This window comes from Stylophora pistillata, chromosome 9 (assembly GCF_964205215.1).
Source record: "Stylophora pistillata chromosome 9, jaStyPist1.2, whole genome shotgun sequence".
In the NCBI taxonomy this organism is placed as follows: Eukaryota; Metazoa; Cnidaria; class Anthozoa; order Scleractinia; family Pocilloporidae; genus Stylophora; species Stylophora pistillata.
In genome coordinates, this window is record NC_142527.1 from 32,124,664 (window position 1) to 32,150,926 (window position 26,263).

A 26,263-nucleotide genomic window follows, 5' to 3' on the forward strand; every position below is an offset into this window, starting at 1 on the left:
TAATTAAAGAATTGAATATTGGTAAAGAAACAAACTGTGTGTAAGCAGGAATCAAGACAGTAAAATGTTTTTTTGGAATTTCATTTTATTTCCTTTGGGTTCATTTCGTTACTACAATTTCATTTGATGTCAGAAAATCTTTTTTGGGAATTTTTTTTTAAGACAGTTATGTTGCTTATTTTAAATCTTAGGTGTCCTAGTTTTAGAATTGTAATTCGAGATTCATTGGTTTAAGCGCGGCAATCCGCTGACGGTACGACGCATAACGGAAGGCACGAAAGACACCGTTCTGTCCTTTCCAGTCTTCTCCAATCCTTGTTTCTCTAATACAATTATTCGAAAATATTCTTAAAGAAGATGCACTTTTGTCTCTTTTCTTCTCTTTTACCACCCTTAAAGACTCTGAATAATAATCCTAACTCAGACTGACTCTTACGGTCGACTGACTCTGAACTCTACAGTACACCTCCTTACATTCACTACGGGTAGCCATGAGCGAACATGCGGGCCAACTGACCTCAAAGGATTAAACATTTGTTATCAGAACTTTAATCTATTGATCAGAAACTTCAAGTATGCGCTAAAAGAAACTAGAAAATTAGAACATGTTCGTGAGGGATATTACTGTTTTTAAAATTAAGTTAAATTTTGAGATATAGCTTTTAAACTAGACTTCACTTTCAGTAATGATTGTAAGATGGTTCTCTAAGATCTTTGCGATATCAATACGCCTCATTTTGTCGCCCTTTAACTGTTTACAAAGTGTGTAAACTGTTATATCTGGTTTGGTTGCCTTCACAAATTCGATGACCTCTTGTCCAGGGGTCTTGCATGTTCCAAGTGCTCCAATCATGTCCTCATTCATGCCAAACACAGCAGCCGCCTGTCTAGTGCCGCCAACACCATATGGGACTTGTTTATCGAGAAAAAAAGCTATTCTATCACAAGTTGTTATGTCTACTTCTTGAAATGTTTTTAGTCCTATGAAATAAGGTAGAAAAATAAATAATAAACTAAAGCTATTTAATGTATTACACAACGACAGGAAGGAACGAATAAATTCTTTTATGCTTCTGAATCAGCGCACTATTTGTCGTCATCTTTAAAAAAGATTCGTATTTCATTGTTTTATAGTGTTTGAGAATTTTAAGACTAGAGGCTTGCAAGTATGCAATGATTTTTTCGCAAAAAAGACCCCTTTAAACATATTCGATTAGATCTTTCCCTCGGGAGGGTTTACCATAGCCAGTATAAAAGCGCGTGCAGGCTATCCTCACATAGAGGATTTAAGGCTTCATTACGCCCTAAACGTGCATACGGTTCTTACTTGTTCCACTCTGGACTTTAGGGACAACATCCAGCCATACCCGTGGTGATTCGCAGTTGATTCCTGAATTTTCTTGCGAATTAACTAGACATGTGTACCAGCCAAATTCACGGAGCTCAACATGATCAAGGATAAGGGTGGCATCGCACTTTCCCAGCAATTCGGCTCCATCTTTTAGCCACTGATAGGAATATTTATCAGGCTGCTGAACTTTTAATTCGAAAATAACTTTCGTACCTTCCTGTTTTTTTTGGGATTTGGGCTGCAGCTCGATCTTTATCTCGCTCTGCTGAGATAAATGCCAAAGCTTTAATTACTGATTTGTCGATTTGTTAAGAACTGTGCTACTCAAAACTGACTGGAATGTTGGTCCGTAACATCATAAAAACTTCCGAAATAGGATTGTCATGACCAATACCTGAGTTTAGGTGTTCTGGTCGAGCAAAATGAGCCATGGAGTCTCAGAAAAGTTCTTCGATAATGGGCTCCCAGATAAGGCTAGTTTTGCCGAAGAGTAGTGGTAGAAAGACTAAACAAGCTAACTCCGCCCCTTCATGATAGGGAAAGTTATCAATGAAAGAGATTTAAATGATAGATAAGGCAGAGTTCTTCCTTACTCAAACCTCCTAATATTTTGATACTTTTTTGTCTTTTTATGCATAGGGAGAATATTGATTCAGGTCATTTTGGGATTAAGAGACTCACCAACTATGATTTCAAATTACTGAAAATAAGTTTTCTTTATCCCTGGCATAAAGAACAGTAGAATACTCTAGGAGTATAACATTAAGTGAAATGAAGTTTTAAAATTTTATATATCTCCTGTGTAGAAGTCCGAAAAATTTTATAACATTACGTCGCGAGGGGGAATAATGTCCCTTTCACATAGTAGACTTGGTAAAGACTTGGAAGGGCGCATTGGTAGTAGTTGTCCTAGACCTTAAAAATGAAAAAACTTCTGTTAGAAACGAGTAAGTATTTTAATTAGAACATTGCAGTTTTGATCAATCAGAAACTCCCCTTTTTATCCGGGTAACTTTTTGCAAAGTTCATTGCAGGATAAGTTTTTTGTTCTCATCAAAAGTTGTTAGAAGTATATCCAGGGATTCTTCTGAGATTTAATTATAACTCTGACAGAATAGGCTAATATCACTTTAGCTTTTACATGAAGAAAAATAGATATTTGTTAATCGCCGGCTGAGATGTCCGCATAGGAAAACTGCGAGCAAGGGCTAACACCCAAGAAAGAGAGAGCCGGCTTAGAAAATACTTCTCGTTTGAGAACTAAGCCCCAAAATTGAGGTGAAAAGCTATTGCAATTACCAGCATGGTAGCCAGTTTTTTTGGGCGCTCGATGAAAACGGAGAATGTGCAAAACAGCCATTAACGTTGGCCATGATTGCATATCGTAAAGACCGTTTCATTACCTGGCCAAAATTTAAATTTCTGTCACCAAGTTTACTAACGTGAACGATCGATCTTGCTCAACGTTAGATCAAACAAGACGTGATCAGTCAAAATCCCGGCATGGAAACGTCAGCAGGGCTACAGCTCAGTCTTAAATCTGACTGTTACCGTGACGTCATAATCTTACTACAGCATATGAAACATGATTAGTAAACAATTAGTCGAGTTAGTGAAAGCACGTGTTTGGATATCCTCTTGAGAACTAGAGCCGCAAATGTTGTCACGCAAATTCATTTTATGTTGTTTCGCTTTTCAATGTCCTGTTACGTTTCTAAGTACACCGAATCAGTTAGCGTTTTGTGATCTATTTTCGGTTGACCTTTTGCTTTACATGGACATAGCGAATAAAGTAAATGAGTGCGACAACGAACGTTTATTGAGTATATCCGACACAATCACACTGACTTTCTACTGGTCCTTTAATTTGGCTTTTGTTTACATTCTCTTACCTGTGTACGGTAATTGATCAGCGTATATCTGAGGGAAGGAACATTTCAATTTAGAAGTGGAATTATTGATACGTCATTGTGCTCCTATGCGTGTGAAAAAACAGAATAATCTTTTAAACTGATTTCCTCTTTGTCGTCCTTTCCTCAAAAAGAGAAAATTAATTAGGAACAATAAAAGAAGACAACAAATAAAAAGTCTTTGGATCAATTTCTTCTGTAGCCTTAATCGTGTATTCCATCAGTAACCAAAGTTGTTGAACAATTAAGTTTGCGAGAGAGAAACATGAAGAAAATAGAGGGGAAAGAAAAGAGGATTCGGGGAAATGTCGTTGCTCTCAAGCTTAGTATCTGCCCTGACAAAGTTATGCATCATTACACTTACTTGTGGACCAATGAAATAGCTACAAGCGTTGTAATATCCTGAAACGTTTGAGAAATTTCATTACACATGTGCACATACTTTTTCGTAAGATAATAGTACTTAAAGCTCATGGTACTAAGGGGTGGAAGATTATCAAAGCCAATAAAAATATCATGCTTCAAAGATTTGCACAATATGAAAGTTTACAACGCGATCCTGTAAGATGAAGGCCAATGTACGCGAGTGCTCACAAAAACTTTACTAAAATATGTCTTACAACCACGGAATACATTTAGACTTCTTCTTTAGCAATCTTTTTAAATTTTACGCGGTCCTACGATCTGAATGGAGGGAAAGCAAACGTATAACTGACGTTTGAACAGGGAGACGCCGAGTCTTGTTCTGGCTCCAAGCCCCAGTGGACCCTCCTGCTTGAAATCGCGAGATAAGTAGATTGATAGCTCTCTAGGCATTACAAGGTTGAATATTTCTTTTCATTTTTTTTTCTCTCTGACCTCCACCGAATCTTGATATTGAATTGGAGACAATTCAGCTCTATTTGAAGGCCCTACACTGACGCCAACTAAAGAGCGATCTTAATTATTCTAGGACTTAAATTTTGGTCAGTTAGTTCAAGTTCACGTTTTTGGAAGTAATTGCGATTTAATTTGACCAAGTCGTCAGTACTCTTAATTTTTAAAGGCAAGAGGTAAAGGTCTCTATTCTATGCCGTGTTTAGTCCATAGCGATTTCACCTACCCACCCAACCCACCCCAGGGAGGACATCCATCACACAGTAATCTCGTGCGTGGGAAATTAACGTCTCCTACCCCAACCCTGCAGGAGACGGGACCTCCATTTACTCGTCCCTATCCGAGAAGACTAGAATATCTAACCATTTCTTGATGTTAAAGAAAGGAAGCATATTCTTCTCAATTAATTTTAAGACCCTGAGTGTTGGTCCGGCCGGTATTGAACTCTCGACCTCCCCGCACAGCAGTCCGGCGCTCTCCCAATTGAGCTAACCAGGCGGCGGTTTTGTACCTTGTTTGAAAATATGAATTCAAATCACAATATTTTATTACCAGAAAAATGCTGCAGAGCTCTATCATTGTGGAAGTTTTGCCGCCTATCTGTCGTTTGGTTGAATTGCATTGAGGTTTCTGCTTCAAAATGATTTTGTCTGACATGGTTATCAATAGCACGGCTGGTTGAAACCATTCCTGAAGACAGATAAAAGCAACGGTTAAGCCTATAGTTTTTACTCCTCTTTCGAGATGAACTATGCGACTGACCCTTGTAGTGATACACCAGTCAAAATGAAGTCTTGTTTGTTCACACGTCCGCTGCATACAATCGAACAAAAACAAAAATTTCGAATTTAATAATTCGACGTTTGATCTTAATGCGCGCGCGGATTTGGATTGCCGTTAAAGTTGGCACTTTTAAATACACCGCACCAAGGAAAAGAACCTTTATTTAAATGAAAATTAATGCTTACACGACAAACTATCTTTCGATGTTATCATTTTATTAATACTGTGATCACACTGGGTAATGATGGGTAATTATCGTAAAGAATACGCACCTGATCAGTTAGTCTAGGCTGTTTCAGTGCATTAGGTTTCTCGTTCTGCTAGTCAATAAACTGTATTGCTCAAACATCGTAGTTCGTGTTTGATATTAATGTTACATTTGTTATCGTTACAAAAAATCTTCTCAATATCATTATCATGATTTATGTTGTCATTATTAATATTAGTAAAGAGTATTTCTTATCAATAAAGATTTAGAAATGCAAAGACTAGCAAAAACTAACGATAAAAACCGACGTTTCGGTGTCATCATGACGCCACTGTCAAGGAGAAATAAAAAATGAAGTTTGTGGCAAGGTGTAACACTAAATTAGTATAAATATGTTACGAGCTAATTAAACAAATACTTTTGCGCGAATTGAATCGCTTTGCACGTTCAGAGTGGGTTTTAAGTCTCTGATGAAAAGCATTTCGTTCACCAAACAATCGAACTTGTTACTACACCTTTTCAGAATGCTAAAACGTTTCAGTAGGTCTTTCGGGACTTCGCTGTGCCGTTCGTGGTAGTGTTAATATATTGAAGATGCCTTTCGTTTATGTCCATCCACGCGTGTGTGTAAGTGTCCGCGTGTATAGCCCACATAACCCGCATCACACAGGTCACATTGAAATTGATAAACGACGCGTTGTTGGTTGACAATCTGTGGCTTGATTTCTCGTACTTTAAGATCTTGGCCAACTTTGCGGCTAACAAATACTGGCTGGACAGTTGCCTGCACCTTCATGCTAAGATTCTTGAGTTCTTTCTTAACATAATTTGCTGATTCCTGATCTTTGAAAGGTATGACCACACGAACAATGGATATTGGTTCTTTGGGCGTCTGTGTGGGCTGCGTACCAACAATTCTTGATTGTAAGAAGGTGTTAATGGTAGAATTTACCAAGAAGGTGTTAATGGTAGAAATTTACCAAGAAGGTGTTAATGGTAGAAATTCTACCATTAACACCTTAATGGTAGAAATTAATTAATTAATGGTAGAAATTTACCAAGAAGGTGTTAATGGCAGAAATTCTACCATTAACACCTTCTTACAATCAAGAATTGTTGGTACGCAGCCCACACAGACGCCCAAAGAACCAATATCCATTGTTCGTGTGGTCATACCTTTCAAAGATCAGGAATCAGCAAATTATGTTAAGAAAGAGCTCAAGAATCTTAGCATGAAGGTGCAGACAACTGTCCAGCCAGTATTTGTTAGCCGCAAAGTTGGCCAAGATCTTAAAGTACGAGAAATCAAGCCACAGATTGTCAACCAACAACGCGTCGTTTATCAATTTCAATGTGACCTGTGTGATGCGGGTTATGTGGGCTATACACGCGGACACTTACACACACGCGTGGATGGACATAAACGAAAGGCATCTTCAATATATTAACACTACCACGAACGGCACAGCGAAGTCCCGAAAGACCTACTGAAACGTTTTAGCATTCTGAAAAGGTGTAGTAACAAGTTCGATTGTTTGGTGAACGAAATGCTTTTCATCAGACTTAAAACCCACTCTGAACGTGCAAAGCGATTCAATTCGCGCAAAAGTATTTGTTTAATTAGCTCGTAACATATTTTTGCTAATTTAGTGTTACACCTTGCCACAAACTTCATTTTTTATTTCTCCTTGACAATGGCGTCATGATGACACCGAAACGTCGGTTTTTATCGTTAGTAAAGAGTATTTCATATGCTTATTACACAGCTCGGGCAGTCAGAGGGCCAATAACTAAAATCAACCAATCAAAATGTTCTATTGCTGGTCAATATTCTCTCAGTATTGGACCGGGCACTGTCCCGAATGGTCCCGAATGATACCGCACTTGTGTCCCTTTGAACTTCAGTCGTATAATAAATCTCTTATTAACCAAGCTTGCTCGGGACCGTACTGGAAGAATATCGGCCCTCGGTCTTTTTTGTACGGACCTCGCTGCGCTCGGTCCGTGCTGTCAAGACCTCGGGCCGATATTCTCCCAGTACGGCCCTTGTGCTTGGTTATAAGATATATGTATTTATAAGTTTTGGTTAATGCGGATGGACACCAGGAGCCTGTTAAAAGTATCGAAAATATGAGGAAATCACTTTTTCCATGTTTTAATTACTATAACTCTTTTGTATCTCTCCGTCACATTCCGAACTGTTCTGACTGTCCGTCATCTTGGTGTACATGTACCGCTCCCCAGAATCGGTGTTTTCAACAAGGGAAGGATTGGCCTTACACCTTCCTGAGGAACCTAAACCAAAGCCAAAACGCTAAAACAAAAGCCGGACGCTTACGATTTCTGTGATAGTTATTGGGGAAGAAGGGTACGAAACTAAACTGAATTTAACTGTACCTTCAGACATTTCGGCTGATAAAAGTAGTTTAACTTCATGAGTCGTACTTCGGCATGCAACAATTTTCATCCACAATGCCCTGTAATTTTTTTTCTCCACTAGGCTACGTTTAGTATGGAGTCACAATAGACTCTTGGGTCAGTACATGCTTTTTTGAGAGTGTTCCCCAAATACTGAGGGCTTTAGCTAAGAATATTTAACAATTATTCCACGAGCGCACGTTGGATATGAGATGACTGAGCGATATGAGATATGAGATATGAGATATGGATATATGTTGGATATGAGATGACAACAAGCGCGTGTGGAATAATTGTTTTATTAAAAACACCCCCAAGTCATTAGACAAATCTTTATAATAGACAAAGTTTTTAGCTCCCTTTTAATTTTAAGCTGACGTGTACGCTTACCATATTTGTAGATTAGGGTATATTGGCTCATATACCATAATGGCTAAGCCAATAAAAAGTCTTGAATTGCATTATCCAATGATCCAGTTTTTATTAACAACTTTTATAGGGAGCTATTGTATGAGGGTCTCAGTGGAGTTAACTGTTGGACGTGAAACGGGATAAAAAATTTAGCCGTTGTCCGTTTAAGTTCACAAATTTAAACCATTAATCGTAGATTAAGTTAGTAGTAAAAATTCGTCTTTCACTTAAATAGAAAGAAATTTAACAAATTAAGAAAGGCTTAGCGTGATTTGTACTCTTAGAGACAACGATACTCGTCTAAGCAGTGGTCATTGTGGGTGGACACCAGGGGCCTGTGAAAAAGTATCGAAAATATGAGGAAATAATTTTTTCCAATGTTTGGAAAATTTGGAACAATTTCCAATTTGGAACGCGGCAGCTTGTATCAAAGCTACCTGACGTCACTGTAACCTTTCTTGGACAGCAACTATACCCTGTCTCTTCCGCCAAAGACCTGGGTGTTACCCTGGACTCTGGCTTAATCATGATAATGATTAACTCTATTGTGTTTAGCCAACTATTCTATCGTTCTGCTGTATGGTCTGGTACTTACAAGGAGAATATCCATAAACTACAACTTATGCAGAATTTCGCTGCCCGTATACTAACTCACACGAGGAAATATGATCACATTACACCGGCCTTGAAAGCTCTTGGCTGGCGAACTATAGAGGAGCAACTTCGATTGTGTGATGTGATAATGATGTATAAATGTGTTAATAATTTAGTGCCAGCATGTATTAGCCGTAAAATAGGGAAGCGATCAACTTCACACGGTTACAATCTCCGCAACAGTGAAGATCTAAACTTGCCAAAATGCAGGACAGCGGCTGCCCAGCATGGTTTCTTTTATAGGGCAGCAAAAGCGTGGAATAGCCTCAGTAACAACACTAGAACTGCTCGATCACTAAGATCATTTAGAAAGCATGCAAAGGCAGAATTAGTGAAGAAATAGGATACTGGTATCTCAACATATAACTTCTGGTATAGAATATTTCACATTGTTAGTTAGTATGATTGTTATTTTTAGTAGTACTAATTTTAAGTTATTGCTATATCAAGTACATGTAAGTTGTTATATTTATATCATTAGTCTTATTTATATTATATACACACATTGTAAATTAATTCTGAAAAACCCCTTGGGGAGAATTAATAATAGTATTGTATTGTATTGTATTGCATTGTACCATAACTGCTACGTTTCTCTCCGTCGCTCTCCAAACTGTTCTGACTGTGCCGCACCCCAAAATCGGTATATTTAACAAGGAGATTAGGATCGGCCTTACCACACCTATCCTACCACACCTTCCTGAGGAAGCTGAACCAAAGCCAAGACGTTAAAAAAAAGGACACAAACGATTTCTATGATATTTTTTAGGGAAAAAAGGCAAGCAACTAAACTGCATTGAACTGTGCCTTTATACATTTTCGTTGGCTGATAAAAACAGTTTAACTTCACGAGTCGTACTTCGGCATGTAATTATTTTCATTCAGAATACCCTGTAGATTTTTTTCCACCAGGCTGCGTTTAGTACAGAGTCATAATTGACTCCTGGGTCATTACATGCTTGTTGAGTGTGTTCCCCAATACTGAGGGCTTTTACAGAGGGAATATTTACTTACAAAGACCTATTGCATGAGGGTCTCAGTGGCGTTTACCGTTGGTCGTAAAACAGTAGAAAAATTTAGCCGTTAGCCGTTTAAGTTGACAGATTTTGACCATTAGTCATAGATTAAGTTAAGCGTAAAAATTCTTCCCAAATCGACAAATAACAGTGGTTTAGCGTGGTTTGTACTCTTATCGACGACGATATTCGTCATAAAACGATTCTTTCAGTGCGTAACACGTTGTATGACACATTGGCGCGAGCAGCGTTGTGTTTATTCTTAACGACAACGGCATATTGGCCCAATCAGATTGTGACATTGCTGCCAATTATGAAAAACAACCGTTATTCCTGACACGGTCAAAATTTTAACCGTAATCCGTAAGAGCCATCACCCAGTTGAGACCTCCTGTATGTCAGGTAATTTGATCAGATAATTAACAATTATTCCACGAGCGCGCGTTGGATATGAGGTGATAGATAGCCAACGAGGCGCGTAGCGCCGAGTTGGCTATAATCATCTCATATCCAACAAGAGCGAGTGAAATAATTGTTTTATTAAAAACGTTAAATTAAGTTATTAAATTGTATTAAATGTTTAGCTCCCTTTTAATTTTAAGCTGACACGTACGCTTGCCATATTTGTAGATTATGGTATATTGGCTGACAAACCATAATGGCTAAGCCAATAAAAAGTCTTGAATTGCATTATACAATGATCTAGTTTTTAATAATAATGTTTACCTCCCTCGTTATCACTTTCTCTGTCCTGAGAACAGTTTGTTGCATCATTAGTTGAGCGGCTTTTCGTCTTCTTTCTCGGTCTCGGTGGTGTATCGGACACAAAGGCTTGAAGAAGATAGACGAAAAATTAGTAGAGTTTTTAGGAGATGGAAGTTTGTTTTCATGCGGCTGGATCCTCGAGAGGTTGTAAGGAACTGAGGCTAAAGTGGTTCAACGATGATTTCTAGGTAACATCAGGTTATACGTTGGTGAAATTTTAATAAAAAAACGTAAATTTATACTGTGGATGTTTTTTTTTGTGTGTTGTTGGATGTAGAACAGAAATTGATAATAATGCAGCCAATTTCATTCGTTTTATGCATATTCATTTTAGTCAAAGGTAGCGATAAATATCATGACATGGTTTCTGGAGCATTCTTAACCCTTAAATTTCGTTTACCAGTAGTGCCCGTTTCCACTTCGTCATTTTCTAAAATATCCTGAATGTCTGTTATCTCATTGTGCCCTTGACGATATTCATGATAGTCTTCATGACTTGGGCCGGCTAACAGCTGCGTACCTAAAGAAGCTACGATTATAAATAAAAATTAGTGAAGAAATGGATGATGTCTCACGCCGATATAATTTTTCGAGAATTTTTGTTTAATCTCCTGAAAGTTTAAAAATGGAATTGTTCTTGTCGAATTTATAGACCCAGCCTAAGTTTAGTTTGGAGGGTAACTTTTTTGGCCCGATAAGATTTCAAGAATTCAGGTTGGCGGAGCTTTCGTTTGTGAAATTGAAAATAGGAACGGGGTAATTCATGGTATCTTTCGAGTATGAACTTCTACAGTGGACTTGAAACTACGTAAATATATAGAGATTTATAGTTATAAACAGTCTCTTGTTATGACGAAAGGGTTGATTTTCAAGAAACGAGCCTATAAAACGGCTACTGTACTACAGACAATTTCCAGCATTTTACGGAACAGGACTGGACTGGACATACTGGTCTCATCCTAATACTGTTTGTCATGGGTGACTTCATTTCCTGAAGGTAAGAAAAACTTTTATACCGAAATGAAAATAAATTACCTTTGGTGTTAACTTTAAGCTCTTTTTGTTTTTTTTCATTTGAAGACCTTCTCTGTCGTCTTGACTTTGATGAGACAAAAAAACCTGAGAAACGATAAAAACATGCACATGTTGTAATTTTCTCATTTTTATGACCCAGCTTTAAGATTTTGGTGACCAATGTGATTCTTCTGGGTCAGCTTCGCCCTATACGTTAAACTTGGCTGGTTTGGACGGGCTTCTCAACGGATGCATAGTGTTCTGATACGGGAACGTTCGCATGATGATTTTGTGAATAATAGAAATCACAGCTTGGATAAGTTGGACTCGAGAATGGTTAATCAGAAGCTTGAACAGTAAACAGATTGAACCCGGGGATAACATGTGATAATGTAGTCTGATCGTCCGGGTGAGTGTACTGAGTCCTGACAAGGAATGTTCTTGGCAGTGGTGACTCACGTTTCGACAACCTGAGCGGACGTCATCATCGCTGTTGTCAAATAAATAAAGGGGGTAAGTTTCTAAAGAAACTGTGGTGCTGCGTCGGTGTGGGGTAACAAGGTCATTTGGTATATCAACTAAGTTGAAATTGTAAATTGGCCACCGTAAAGAGTTAAAAAGCTGACGTTTCGAACGTTAGCCCTTCGTCAAAGCGAATGACGAAGGGCTAACGCTCGAAACGTCAGCTTTTTAACTCTTTACGGTGGCCAATTTACAATTTCAGCTTAGTTGATATACCAAATTATCATTGTTGTTAGTCGAATGTTGTGAGTCTGGTTGGTATAAGTCGATCGGCTAGTTTTCCCGTGATTTTATTGGCTGTAAGGCTCAAGTGACCTAAGTCACTACTCTGCTACCTCTTCGCGCAGTATTTTCGAACGTCATTGGAAAAGTTGCTCAGTTCTGGAAATGATACCTTTAAACTTTTTGAAAAGCGTTGACCTTGATGCATCCAGCTCAACACATTCATTTGATGGCGACGTAGCTAAGACAAAAAGAAAAGAAACAAAAATAGTCAGCCGAAGATTTCCTGATATCCTGAACACTTATTTGTGCTTCGGGGAAGAGCAACATTTAAGCACTCCCGAATTACGAACTTAACGAATTGGTGCTTGGTCTTTTAAAAAAAAAGGTTTTTTTTATAGCTTGCACAAACAACAAATTTGGCGTTATATCATCATAAAACCAGTGTAGACATCGCTAAAATGGACGGCGTAGACTGCAATTAGTTCTGTAGCGAGGCATCTCAGTGTTGCGATTCAGATGACAGAAGAGAACGATACAAGATTTTCTTATCGTTTCGGTCATTTTAACAGAATTGCAAGGCGAATAGACACACCTCATAACAAACAACCAAGTTTCCTTAGTCGTGAGACCAAGACCAGAGCAATCATATTGACAAAAGGGAACTGATTCAGAAAAATTTGAGGGGCTTGTAAAGAAAGCATCAAGTGCTCAAATGATTCTTCTTTTGGTTTCGTTTCTTGGAGGACATTATGATTAGAGGTTCCTAAGATAAATCATAAAGTGTAGCGAAACAAAACCAATTCAATTTGGTAATTATACTATTTATTAATGGAAAAATCCCTTCTCACACTTGCAAAAATCGCGTTTGACATCATATTGATGTCCTTCACTGACGATGAGCCTTCTCTTTGTAGCCTTTGCCCATTACATTCCACTCAGTTGTCTTATTATTGTTGTGTAGTTTAAAGCAAGTTGCTGTCAAACATGTTCGGACCGACATAGTCCTATGTTATTTAATGTCTACCTCCAAGGTTTTCCGTTTCCTTGACGCTTTCATGGTCTTCCATTAGTCCCTTGAAATGATCTTTAAACAAAACAAAAATCAAGATCTCTGTATCGTTTTTAATAATACCCTAATCTGTATTGTAATAACTAGGTGGAAGACGATACAAATGAGCCTTTGGGGCTTAGTAAAGGGTGACCCCAAGAAATTACAGTGATTAAGGCGGAACAAAGGAGCCGTGACCGCTTAATACGGTGCCACTTAATACAGGTTCACCAGTACGATTGAGAGCTACGGCAATGTATTTAATTTAAAGCCACGGGATTTAACCTAGAACTGTTGTGATTAGGTTTTTCGACCATCGGTCAATGGACTCACGGATCATGATAGTAACGGGCCATTATTAAAAGTAATAGTCTCTCAAAAGAAGGTTTTGAGCCCAATTGTTATTAACTCTTTTCCCCTCACCTTGGATGCATTTTTTTTGCTATGATGAGGGTGTCTTGATTGAGGGTTATGACAATAGATTAAACACTTGAATACCATTACCGATTTTTATGGACAGATATTCTTTGACTCAATTTCGACCGTAAATCAAAAGAAATGCTTGCACAAAGATAAACGTTTCAGTACCCGCTTACCTCTTGAATCATTCAGCTCCTCTGAAAGCTGTTTTTCCGCCTCTCCGGAGTTGTCCTTTTCTTTGTCAAGTGATTCTTTTTTCCTCTCGGTCGATGCTTAAGTTGAATAAACCGGCCTGATTTATTAGCTTAGCAAGAAAGCATTTCAAGGGATACGTTTTCACAAGCAGAAACAGAAATAAGGATTAAGGATTTTAGGTATAATCAGGTAAACGCACCCTCCTCGCTCGTTCGCACGCGTGTTCGCTTGACCCACATTCAGATACACGACCTTTGGTTTTCGAGCAGTAGAAAGCAGACCCAAACCAAAAGAAGATGGTTCAGTAAGAGAATTTAGTCCCCGCCGGGGCGCTAAAAGTTCAAATTAACGACCTTTGTAACAATTGGAGAGACATATTTACCTTTTGCAATACCATCATTATGCAAAATGTTGTCATGTTTTCACGGATGTTACCAAAGGATGACTCCGATTACAGCAGGATTGAGCCCCGAATAGCAAACCACGCCCGGTGTTGCATAACTAATGCGTCTTTGAATTAGAAAGGAAGGCAGGGCTAAACATTCGGCTCGTGTATACATTTCCCCTTCTTCGAAATATTCGTTGGGTTAAAAGGAAACGAAAAAAGAATAAAACTAAAGGAAGTATGCATTCAGATATTTTCTGATTCCCAAGTAATAAAACAAATACCTTCTGTGGTTACGTCAAACTCTTTCTGTTGAGTTTTTTGTTGTGAATGCTTTCGCAATCTTGTCGACTTGGATGAAACAAAGAGTCCTACAAGAAAAGAAAAAAAAAGTTGTCGTTTCCCTTTTTTCTGGCTCAGCTTTATGTAACCAGGTCCCGATTTTGGTCAATAGAGACAACTAAAAGAGGGGGCGGGAAAAGGCGGTGGTTGATTTTTCGTTTGCCCATCCCTTGCTGATCGTGTCCACTAACTGACATATCGTGTCCACCAACTAACATATCTTGTCCACTAACGGACATAGACCAAAGTTGTTTGACGAGGTTGCTTCTAAAAATGATACCTGTAAATTTTCTTAAAAGCGTCGGGCTGGAAGCATCCGTTTCATCAGATTCATTTGATGGTGATGCAGCTAAAAGGACGGAACAGAAAAAAATAAGATTTATATTTGTAGATTTCCAGATTCCTGAATAATAATTATTTTACAGAGAAAAGAAACCTTTTGGCATTCTTTAATTACCAAGCCAATCATTATCAATGGCTAGAAGCGGTGGTAATTAGCCCTGTGACTTGGCACCTTCGTTCCTATGGCGTAGATAACAGATCAGTTCCTGCAAAGAATGATGCAAAATCTTCCTATGGTCATTTAAAAAAAGGGTGCAAGGCTGAATGACGCACCTTCAAGGTTACTGTCAATGAAATGTGATGAAAATGTCGGAAACAGGATAATTTGTATTGTAACCATTCAAAATTATCTGCCGGAAATCGAGTGTCACGATCTGTCCGCTCCGATAAATCAGTTTGTTTATCTTTGTTGGGAGGAACTTTATAGCCAATCAACTTACGGTTTGATCAAGGTGTGTTCATGAGATGAGAAAATCATTGTGAGTAGTTTTTAGTCGGCCAGAGACTTCGCCTAACGTTGCTCTGCCTGCTTTTTCGAGAAATAAATTCTGGAAGAGAACAGTGACAGTGTGGGTTCCTCACTAATTCCCCACAAAGATTTTCAATATATTTTTTCTCTTTAGTTAGAGAAAGCATCAAAGTTAAATTCGTAGAAAGAAAAACTACAAAATCTTAAAAGAAAGCAAGATATACGGCGAAACAGTGTATTAAGATGGCCGGTACCGTGTATTTTTTCCGGCGTTTACAAACAAGGCAAGGCGAGAAACAAGCCAGAATCAGGTTCAAATACTTACACAAGATTGTAGCTTTCATTGCATCCTTACCTGCACGTTCACTCATCCCCAGTTTTCCGGCTTCCTTGTAGACTTTCCGCTTTCTCGTCAATAACTCCTTCTCCCTTTCCATGGATGCTGGAGTTGAAAGAGCAACAGAACCATAACGAAGGTGTCCCGACAAGGAATTATGACAATACATTTAAGACTTAAATAATTTTTATAGGCGAATGATCATAATTGACAGTAATATCGTAAATCAATCAATGGACACGCTTACAAAAAAGGTGAAAGTTCCAATGTCTCCGCCCTACCTCTAAGTTCAATCATCTCTTGTGAAAGTTGTTTTCTGGCTTCTCTGCATGATTCCAGCTCTTTCATCACTGACTCTCTTTCTTCCTTGGCGGATGCTTAAGTTAAAAAAGGAACGATTGGTTTGTTGTAAAGGACCTGGCTTAAATGAGAGTTATTACAAACTGAAGACTCAATTGTTCTTGTAGGCAGAATATCTTAAAATAATAATCGGAAATAAAAAGAAACACTAAAAAAAAAAAAACTGAACGTTTCATTTCCTTCTCGTCGCTTACAGAAAAACTGAGCGTTTCATTGCCTTCTTACCTCTAAGTTCACTTATCATCTCTGAGACCTTTTCCCGGGCTTCTGTGGAGGTGTGCAGCTCCCTCGTCATTAAATCATGTTCCCTCTCCGTTAATTCTTGATTAAAAAAAGCAGTATATTTTTTCAAAGAACTGAGATTGCATGGGAATTATGAAAAAATACCAAAGTCTTGCGTACCACTCCCAAGTTTTAATAAGCAGATAATAAGACGATAGACTTCCCATATTAACGGCGCGCCTACAAAAAGATGTAACCATTTGAGTAAGTAAGTAAGTAAGTAAAGGCTCGATTTAATGAGGGTAGCACTAAAATAGTAAGGAATACTAATAAACCAGTGGCCCTCCTAGCGCTAAAAATACAATAAAAATATTAGAGATATTAAAAACTATGGCTTAACTACATAAAAATGAGCTATGAAAATTACAGAGTAAAATGATTTAAAACCTGTTGGTCATTGAAAATGCTCTTCCAGAGTGATGTTTTAAAACTACTTAAGGTGGCCAGTTTTCAAGTCGATAGTGGCAGGGTGTTCCACGTTTTACATGCTGTCGCTGTGAAAGTTCTTCCTCCTTCCTTTTGACGTTTAACGATCTGACAAGCTAAATTAAAATTTGCATCTCTGGTTTCTCGTGAGTGAGTTTCACTAGAAAGTTTCAGCAAAGTTTTTAAGTAAGCAGGTACATTTCCTTGTAACCGTTTATATACAATGGAGCATTTTGCTATCTTGGCCTGTTCATAAAAAGGTAACCATTTAAGTTTGTTAAATAACTTTGCAGAGGAGGATCGAGAATCAGCATCTAAAATAATCCTAGCAGCCCTTTTCTGCAGCTTTAAGACACGGTTAAGGCAATGTTTGTCATAGCTGGACCAAACAACATTTACATAATCCATTACTGGTCTCATCATAGCATTATAAAATAGAAGGCGATGTTTTAGTGGTAAGCAGTATTTGATCTTCTTCAAAATACCTATTCTCTGCGATAATTTCTTGCATAATTTATCAATATGAGGAATAAATGTTAATTCTTAATCTATCTCCAGTTCCAAAAGTTTTGCAAATTGCATATTTTCAAGTTGCTTTCCATTAATAAGAACCTCAAGATCATGTTCAATTCTGGTTGAGAGTCGCTTACCAGTGATGGTAAGCACTTTTGTCTTGTTCTCATTGAGAGGAAGTTTATTGGCTGTTGCCCATTGGTTGACCTCGGAGATCGCTGTGGTCAGTGAACTTTGTAAGTTATCAATATTTTCAAAATGAGCAGCAGAAATCAATATCGTGTCATCGGCATAGAGATCAATTTCAGCAGAACTCACATGTAGTGGAAGGTCGTTGACGTAGGCAATAAAAAGCAAGGGGCCTAGAATTGAGCCTTGGGATACACCATGGCGGTGTTACCTTACCTCTCACTTCATCCATCCCTTGTAAGAGCTTCTTTGCGTGTTCTCGGGAAGTTTCAAGCTTTTTATGAAGAGTCTCTGTAATTGTGGGTAGAGAAGTTTCAGTAAATTGCAATTCAAAGAAAGCCCGCTAATGTTTTAACTTCTGTAGCTAGATTCAGACCATCGATGACTTCACTGTGTATAATTCAGTTCTCACCGAGGTGTCCCATTTCAGAATAAAGCATTTGATGGGCTCCAACAGAAACCTCCGTCACTCTTCTGAGATCAACATTATTCCTCTCCGCACAATCTTAATTGGAGGAAAATATGAAAAAAAGAACTACATAGTACATTTATATACAAACAGAAATATGATATTTATATGATTGTTCACTAGGCAATCAACCAGCCAAACAACTAACCAACCAGCTAATCGTCCCGTCAAAAAAACTCAACAAAAGAGCTAAACAACCTACCAAAAGACTCGCCACCATGCAAACAAAGAACCAACCAAATAGCCAGCCAACCGGCTGACCAATTCAAGCTAACTATCCCGTCAACCAATAAGTTTAATCAACCAAGTGGCTTGAGCGACCAATCATCTTTATACTGACCATCAAAGTAAACAAAGGACCGCGAAACGACCGAGACAACAAATCAACCATCAAACAAACCTTCCATGAAATAAGAAAAACAAATTACAAATATTCCATCACAAAGTTATCTGAAGAAGCCATCCAGAGAATTTGGGTTTAATCAGAAGACTAAGCTGTCAGGTAATACGAATAGTAAAGTAGATAATTTTCCTACATTTGGAAATTACCTTCATCGCCCAGAGACACTCTGCTATTCTGCATCTCTTTATGGCCTCTGTTTATGGTTCTCTACAGAAAATGAGCATTTCCTTCTTGCTCACCGATCTTTAGGCAATGAATACTTAGGTTTTATTCCTAAAATGCAAATACTACAGAGTTTTTAATGAGGTTAGTACATTTGTCCTCTTAACTCATGTTTGTCGTAAAATTTCCAATGTCTACCCTCTTCTTCAAATTCACTCATGTCGAAGAAGTCAAGTATTAGTATACTGTGTTTTACTGACAAATTTGTTATTTGTCTCCTGCTTTTTTTTAATTTTAGAGTAAGAGATGATACTTTTATTTTCTTTCTCTCAGTGACAATATCGTTTGAGTTGAACCTAGCATGATAGTAGAATCAAGTCTGGCAACTCCATGTACATCTTTTGCACAACCCTTGTCAGCAATAGTAAAATTATTGATGACGTTTACTTGGAGTCAAATTTGCCTTGTGCTACGAGAAAATCTGGAGTTGGTGATTAACATGCGGGTTCCCACAAAAATGTATTCAGATAATAAATCATGCAGTCTGACAGACCTTTGCTATGCGGGTTCCCACAAAAATGCATTTACATCGATCGTAAATCATGATAAGAATGACAGCAATGAACTCTTTGACCCTCTCGCGAACGCTTTCCACTTATGCACTTTAATTCAATTCCTTTTTTTCTCGTGTAACCCATCAAAGGTAATATCGTTCAATGCTGACGTTCACATAGCATTTAACTAAATAAAAACTTCTGTATCTGAAGATTAACCACGAATTTCTTGCAACCTTTTTCTCTCTAAAGAGAACTACACCGGCCATCAGGCCATCAGACTGGAGTTTCAGCATGATGTCTATGGATACCTTTCTTCTCCGTCAGAGATCAGTGCTTGTGCTCACAAAAGAACAAGACAAAGACAAATCTTCTGATTAGATAGCTCGCAGAACGCGTGGGCAAGAGGAAACGAATCCTGTGTTCTGATTGGCCATCTCGCCCGCTCGGGAAACAGTGAGCTTTCTTTCCCAGCTCTCGAATTAGACAAGTCATTCTTGATTCTTATCAAAGCGAGATCCTTTTGCTTTATAGTAAATCCTTTATTGACCAAGCTTATTCGGTCAAGATGGCTGGATATTAGCCTCGTTCTTTTTTTAGCGTTTTATGGACCTCGACTTCGTCTCGGACTCGGCCAATATCCAGCCATCTCGACCTCCTGTTTGGTCAATAACGTGATTATCATTGATTACGCCCTAAACCGCACAAACTTGTTAAAACATGCTTACATATCATAAAATTAAGAATCCCGCTGGGTGAGATGGGTTTCAGTATTATGAATTAACTATATATCTAATGCATTATCCCGTGAAATCTCTAGGATTAGATTCCTAAAGAACTGAAAAATTTGGTTTTGAAATGCCTGTGTGATGAAATTCTGAACTATAAAGAAGTTCTGGCCATCAGTTTTAGTCAAATATCCTTTGAACCGCAAATAATTTTATTCGTGAACTGCTAAAAATTTGTTCGATGAATACGAAGCTTGCTGAGCGTTTATTAAACATCTTCGCACAATAAGCTGTTGTCGAGACATTGAATCATTGGGAGAGTTCTTTTAACTAGTATCAAACAATGAAACACTCACCAATATTTTTTGATGCTCTCAATCTCTCCACGAGGAAATAGGTTCTTCTACGTAAATATGTGAGCCATTTCTTCGCTGTGACATCGGTTTGCTCAATTTCTTTCAATCTTGATGGTAGCCAGGTTTACGAGCCACAATTTGTCTAAACGAAATGCATTTGTAATACATTATTCCGAAGGCTCTTGGCTGTCAAAGTCGATCGCAACTGAGAAGCAACAGTCCGTTTATATTACAGTTTGCTTTCGTTCGTTATGTAAGCTTTCACCAACAAACACATCTAAGAGTTAAAACTTTAGTGATATTACGAGAAAGAATCGCGAAATAACAGTGGGGATTACAACCAAACAAACTAAACGAGTGCAAGCTTACCAAATGTGCGTCCACTGCGGAAAAACACTTGAACTTCGCTGAGGCATGACCAAATATGACGTGTTCAAAAGGTGACTAATGTTTCTAGATCTACAACATCTTGTCACTCTGTCCACAGGACATCTCTCGCAGCATCTTTTGTACGTTTTCGTCACGGGAACGGGAACGGGAACATTTCTGTACCTCGAATTCCTTCGTCATTAGTACCATGTGCAGAGCGTGTTTATCTTGCCAATGGCTACAGCAAAATCAAAGTCAAAAGTCAAAGCGTACAATGGTACACCGTGATCATAAAGGTAAAGGTGATCGAAAATGGACGTGGGAACGGTGGATTCGAAGGGAAGTCGGTTAAGTATTTTGAAAACCTTCAGATGACTTAGTCGTAGACAAAGGATCGTTATCTAAAATTTATACGGGTAATTAAACTACAATTAACAATTATTCCACGAGCGCGCGTTGGATATGAGATGATAGATAGCCAACGAGGCGCGTAGCGCCGAGTTGGCTATAATCATCTCATATCCAACAAGCGCGAGTGGAATAATTGTTTTATTAAAAACGCCCTCAAGAAATTATTATTTTGTAAGAAGAAACTGAATTTTTTAGCTCCCTTTTGATTTTAAGCTGACGCGTACGCTTACCATATTTGTAGATTATGGTATATTGGCTGATATACCATAATGGCTAAGCCAATAAAAAGTCTTGAATTGCATTATCCAATGATCCAGTTTTTAATAATAAGCAGTTGGCTCTGTTTTTGTCAGTCATTTCAGTCAGATCATTCTAATGAACAGGAAGGAAGACCCTTAAGGATATTCTTTTTTCAGCTGTAAACTTCGTCAATCAAACAACAATAAAAAACCAACGACCCAATCAGCCACAAGCTTTAAAGTAATTTGCAAATGAACCACGGTCGAGAAAGCTCTGCCGATCGAAAAATGGGTGGTGCGTGTCTGAAATTTTTCCTGCCAATAAGGGATCAATAGATAGCTTTGTTCACGTCGTTACAGGTGACGGAATCATTAAACTTCACGTAGGTTAAGCGTCTTTCTAGTGCTTTAATTGCTTAATCGAGACGGGAATGGGAATGTTTGTGAGTGACTTAAACAATGACCTATTTTGCCTTTAGCGGAGGGACTTGAGACGTTTCGATCTGGTCCTTAGCGAAACCGAGATCACTCAAAGGCGAAACGACCTTAAGGCATGACGGAAAACGCGTGCACTGTAAGTACCTCTCGTTGTCCCATACAAAGGCTTAGAAAAATTTTCTAAAGCTTAGTGTGGGACAACGGGAGGTACTTAAAGTGCACGCATTTTCTGTCCTGTCATGCGGCAGTAAGGGATAGCAGCAGTCCCAAAAATGATTCGTCATAACTTGGGTATGCCATGAACATTTCTTAACAGTAATTTGAGTAGATGTTCTCAGGAAAGAAATAAGCTCATATTCTCAATGACGTTAACTTTTTTGTTGGTTAAAGGTGATTTATAAGTGCCAATGCCTCGATAAACATATTTAGCTTGGGCCTGTTTACATGGAGGCGGGTACCCCAGGGAGGTGAAGGTACCCCGCCTGGGTGAGGTAACCCGTCTGCCCATAAAATCTCTTCAGTTTTATCTTGATCACGTTTACAAGATGTAAAAGTGATCAAGAGAGATGGGGTAACCACCAAGGCGGGTTACCCGGTCTGCCGGGTACGAGTAACCCTGTCAGTCGGTGTCGCAATTTCCCAACTCATTTGCGTGCTCCTCGTGCAATCGATACGATGCACAGATAAGGACGTAGGTCATATCTCGCCGGCAACTAAAATAAAAATACTGAAAAGTGAATTAATAGTGGAGTAGTAAATCCCTTATTCAATGGTTTGTCATAAAATACGAGCGGACATTTTACTCGTTGCTGGTATTTTTCTCGCCCTTTCAGGGCTCGGGCAACTCGAAATCAATTCTTGGCCTTTAGCTTTTCAGGATCTTAATTTCAGACTGCTTTCGTGGTTTCTACGAGAAAATTTCGGCGACAGAGCAGGAGCCCACGATAGCTACAACTTCAAGAAGGAATGTTAGGAAAAAACAGATAGTTTAGTTATGATACGTAATCTGAGATTTCAACTTTTAATGGTAAGGGTCGGTAAGCACACTGTCGGAACTCCGAAGAATGTGGAGACAACATTTCCTTTCTAAGGGCCATATCTATTCCAAGAGCTACATGGTAGAGAGTTAGATTTTGGCTATTACTTTCAATCTAACACTGTTTCTAGGCACTGTTTCTACGCGCTGTTTCTAGGCATGAGATTTTTAGAGCCGTAATGTCGTTTTCGTCTGATAAAGCCCTGGGGTTTGATAAAGTTACCATGTCTGTGATTAAAGATGCGCCACCTTGTATTCTTCCTGTATTGACGGACATTGTGAATCGATCTTTATTATTGTCGTCAGTTTTTTCTACAGCGTGGAAAATATCTGAAGTTGTTTCACTTCCGAAAGATGGAGATCATGAGATACCAAATAACAATCGACCAGTCTCGTTACTTCCTGCTGCGTCAAAGATTTGTGAACGTGTCGCTCTGAATCAGTTAATGACATATATGACCATCAAAAAGCGCCTTAGTAACAAAAAACTTCATTCGTGTGAAACCCTTAATGTCATGATCACGGATAAGGCACTGGAGGCTATGGATGCAAAGAAAGTCACACTTGTGGTACTTTTGGAATTTTCTAAGGCATTTGATAGTGTAGATCATGCAATCCTCCTTGCAAAACTACAGGCGCTAGGTGTTTCTCGCGCATCCTCGGATTGGTTCAAAAGCTACCTTTCTGAACGGCTGCAATGTGTCAGGATTGGCGCTGAGACCTCAAGCTTGCGAGCTATCTCACATGGTGTCCCACAGGGTTCAATCTTGGGACCCACCCTGTTTACTATCTACCTCAATAACATTCCTTCTATACCGGACGTGTGTTCTCTAAAGTCATATGTTGATGATCCGAAGTTATATCTTTCATTCCCAGTTGCTAAAGCTAGCATTATGACTCAACAGATCAACAAGGACTTAGAAAAAATTGCAAGATGGTGTTGTTACAACAGCCTTCTCATAAATCCAGAGAAAACCAAGCTGCTGGTGTTGGGCACACGTCAGATGCTTCAGAGGCTGCCCGCTGATTTTCATGTCACCCTTCTTGGAAAGAAGGTCACTCCATCTCCTTCTGCTCGGGATCTTGGCTTGCAGATAGACAGTACTCTAAGCTATGATGAACATGTTACCCAAACAGTATCTTCGCGCATAGGTAGCTTATGTCAGATTAATAAGGTGAAGCATCTGTTTGATGCTAAGACACTAAATGGGTTATAAATGCTTTAGTGTTTAGTAAGCTATATTACTCTTCTGCGGTTTGGTCTAATACTTCAATGAAAAATATTTCGAAGTTGCAGAAAGTTCAGAATCTCGCTTGAAGAATTATCACTGGAAAGCGGAAATTTGATCATATAACACCGCTATTAAGAGAGCTAAGGTGGCTCCCCGTATCCAGTTTTCTTAAATACACACTTGGAGTTTTAGCATTGAAATGTGTCAAGGGGTTAGCCCCCAGCAACCTTTGTCATAGATTTAAGACACGTGCTTGCGTTCATGATTGTAATACCAGATATAAGCATAACTTGAATATCCCAGCTTATAAGTCAGCTTCAGGACAACGCACATTTTTATATCGTGCAACGAGTTTCTGGAATTCTCTCACACGTGAAGTAAAAGAATGTGTCAATTTGCCAACCTTCAAGAGACATTCAAAGGAATTTCTCGGTAGTTTTTTTTAGGATTGAGACATGTTTTAAAGTTCATGAGTTTTGATTTAGTATTGATTGTAATTAGTTTTTAAAAACCCATAGTGGAAAACTAATAAAGAGAATAATGGGACAGTTGGTGGTTAACACGCGCAACGAACCGTAAAACGTTTCCTTTCAACAGCGATGGTTGAGTGGGACAACACTGAAAGCTGTGAGAAAGACTTTGAGAGGACTAATGGTGTCAGAAAATAGGTTATCGGCGAGTTGACATGTCTGCGAACTGGGGTAAACGTAGAAAAAGAAGATTTGATGCTAGGATGCTATGATCATTCTTCCCTATTTCTTTAAGTCACTAACTAGCTCGTCTTCCAAGACTTTTACAATGTCGAGGCGTTTTATTTCTTTGAGCATCTTACAAAAACTGCAAACTGTTAATTCCGGTTTATATGCCCGTAGAAACTCCATAACCCGCTTTCCAGGGTCATGTTTAGTCTCCAAAGTTTTCACCGAGTCATCATCCATTCCATTTCGATGAGCTATTTCCCTCCATCCATCAACAGCCCGACATGAGTTCTCAAGAAGAATATCAAGTCGATTTTGTGTATTATGTTTGAGCTCTGTTAAAGTCTTGAGTTCTATTGGGATAATAAAAAAAAATATGTTCGGTGCCTTAAAGTTCGCATGCCCCCCGTCCTCATTTGTGAGGAGTTTTTATCAAAGGAAGAGGAGCAGTCACGGTATTAGACGAACACAAAGGCGGAGGGAAACTCGAAATTGAGATAGTCAGGGATGACGTGGCTGCTTATACAAGGTCGATGTTCCACAACTCCGCACTGAATTTTATAAAAGAAGTCTTTCCTATAGCGGAAGTGTGTTATCGAACAGCTTGCCTCTGGAGGTGCGGCAATTGACATCCCCTATTGTATTTAAGGGAAAATTACGGGACCTCAATTTCGATTCAGTGAAATAATTTAATTAGCGATATGTTACTTTTACACACAGCCTTCTTGAAAAGCAGGTGTTTTCTTATCATCTAAATTATTTTGGTTTTTTTTATCTTAGATTCTAGTTTAGTTAGGTAGTTAGTTTTCTTTTCTTAAAATGTAAGTGTACCTGAAGGAAATACCGTGTATAAATAAAATTACCATACCATACCATACCATACCATACCATACCATCCCATACCATACCATACCACACAAGGTGAAACAGAGCGTGAATGCCGACTTGACCATCTGGTAGATATTCTTCCCCCTCTCCCCTTTGCTAAAATATCCCCCCCCCCCCCATTTCCCGCGCACCATTTCATAAAGAGTCATGATAATAGCTTTCAAAAACAACCCGGTCCTTGCTGGCTTATTAAAACACGTTTCATAGAATAAAAGGAAAAACAATAATTCTCACTTTTTCCATGAGGTGATGTAACGTTCAGATCTGCAGGGTTTGATTTCCCTTCCACTCTTGCATCACCTAAACGAGTTGCCAGGCATCTATAGCACCCGAAATCTTGCATTCTAACAGGTTTTAAGGCGAGGGTATGCGAGGTTTTTCCTTCAAGCTCTTGATCATCTTTGTACTACTGGTAGGAAACTCGCGTTCCACTTTGTACCTCACATTAACATGAGAATTCCACGCACGATCCTTCTGTTTGTCTTTGATATGTAGGGTGCTGGACTATCATTATCTTCCCTATAGTCAACAATACAAAAAATTTAGGAGAGCAAAGGCAGCAGAGCGTTTTGAAACGTGGAGGGAAGGGGGGGGGGTGGGAGGGTGCTTATTTTTCTCCCACCTATGTGCATATCCCTACTGAAATTTTCCAATATTCGTTGGCACAAGCGAACCTCTTTGCAATCTTTACAGTTTTCGAGAATGTCCGTAGTCAATTTGTGACTTATTTTCATTTACTCCGGCACAGACTAAAATCTTTCAGCGTAGCATTCGCTTTGGATGCCCACAGGCTAAATCAAATCATGTCTAACTTCCTAG

At 38.7% G+C, this 26,263-nt stretch overlaps 1 protein-coding gene across 9 annotated transcripts; it reads right to left on the reverse strand.

The window, feature by feature from the left end:
* Positions 1–65: 65 nt before the first annotated feature.
* LOC111336178 (uncharacterized) lies at positions 66–25,813 on the reverse strand. Of its 9 annotated transcripts, none has more exons than XM_022942220.2 (23): positions 25,679–25,813; positions 20,503–20,740; positions 20,134–20,275; positions 18,480–18,540; positions 17,874–17,966; positions 17,678–17,752; positions 16,277–16,372; positions 15,973–16,068; positions 15,710–15,796; positions 14,824–14,892; positions 14,486–14,572; positions 13,798–13,893; positions 13,178–13,237; positions 12,323–12,391; positions 11,428–11,511; positions 10,793–10,921; positions 10,354–10,458; positions 4,690–4,827; positions 3,626–3,663; positions 3,244–3,271; positions 2,184–2,266; positions 1,328–1,616; positions 66–981 (listed from the first exon to the last, which is right to left on the reverse strand). In XM_022942220.2, the coding sequence occupies exons 4-23, from the start codon at positions 18,511–18,513 to the stop codon at positions 668–670; spliced, it is 2,070 nt and encodes a 689-aa protein (XP_022797955.1). In that variant the 5' UTR covers positions 18,514–18,540; positions 20,134–20,275; positions 20,503–20,740; positions 25,679–25,813; the 3' UTR covers positions 66–667. The 9 variants fall into 9 exon arrangements, with proteins under 9 accessions (XP_022797955.1, XP_088588994.1, XP_088588992.1 ...); XM_088732868.1 differs by having other exon boundaries at positions 1,565–1,613; positions 18,480–18,606; XM_088732866.1 differs by having other exon boundaries at positions 1,328–1,613; positions 18,480–18,606.
* Positions 25,814–26,263: the final 450 nt, after the last annotated feature.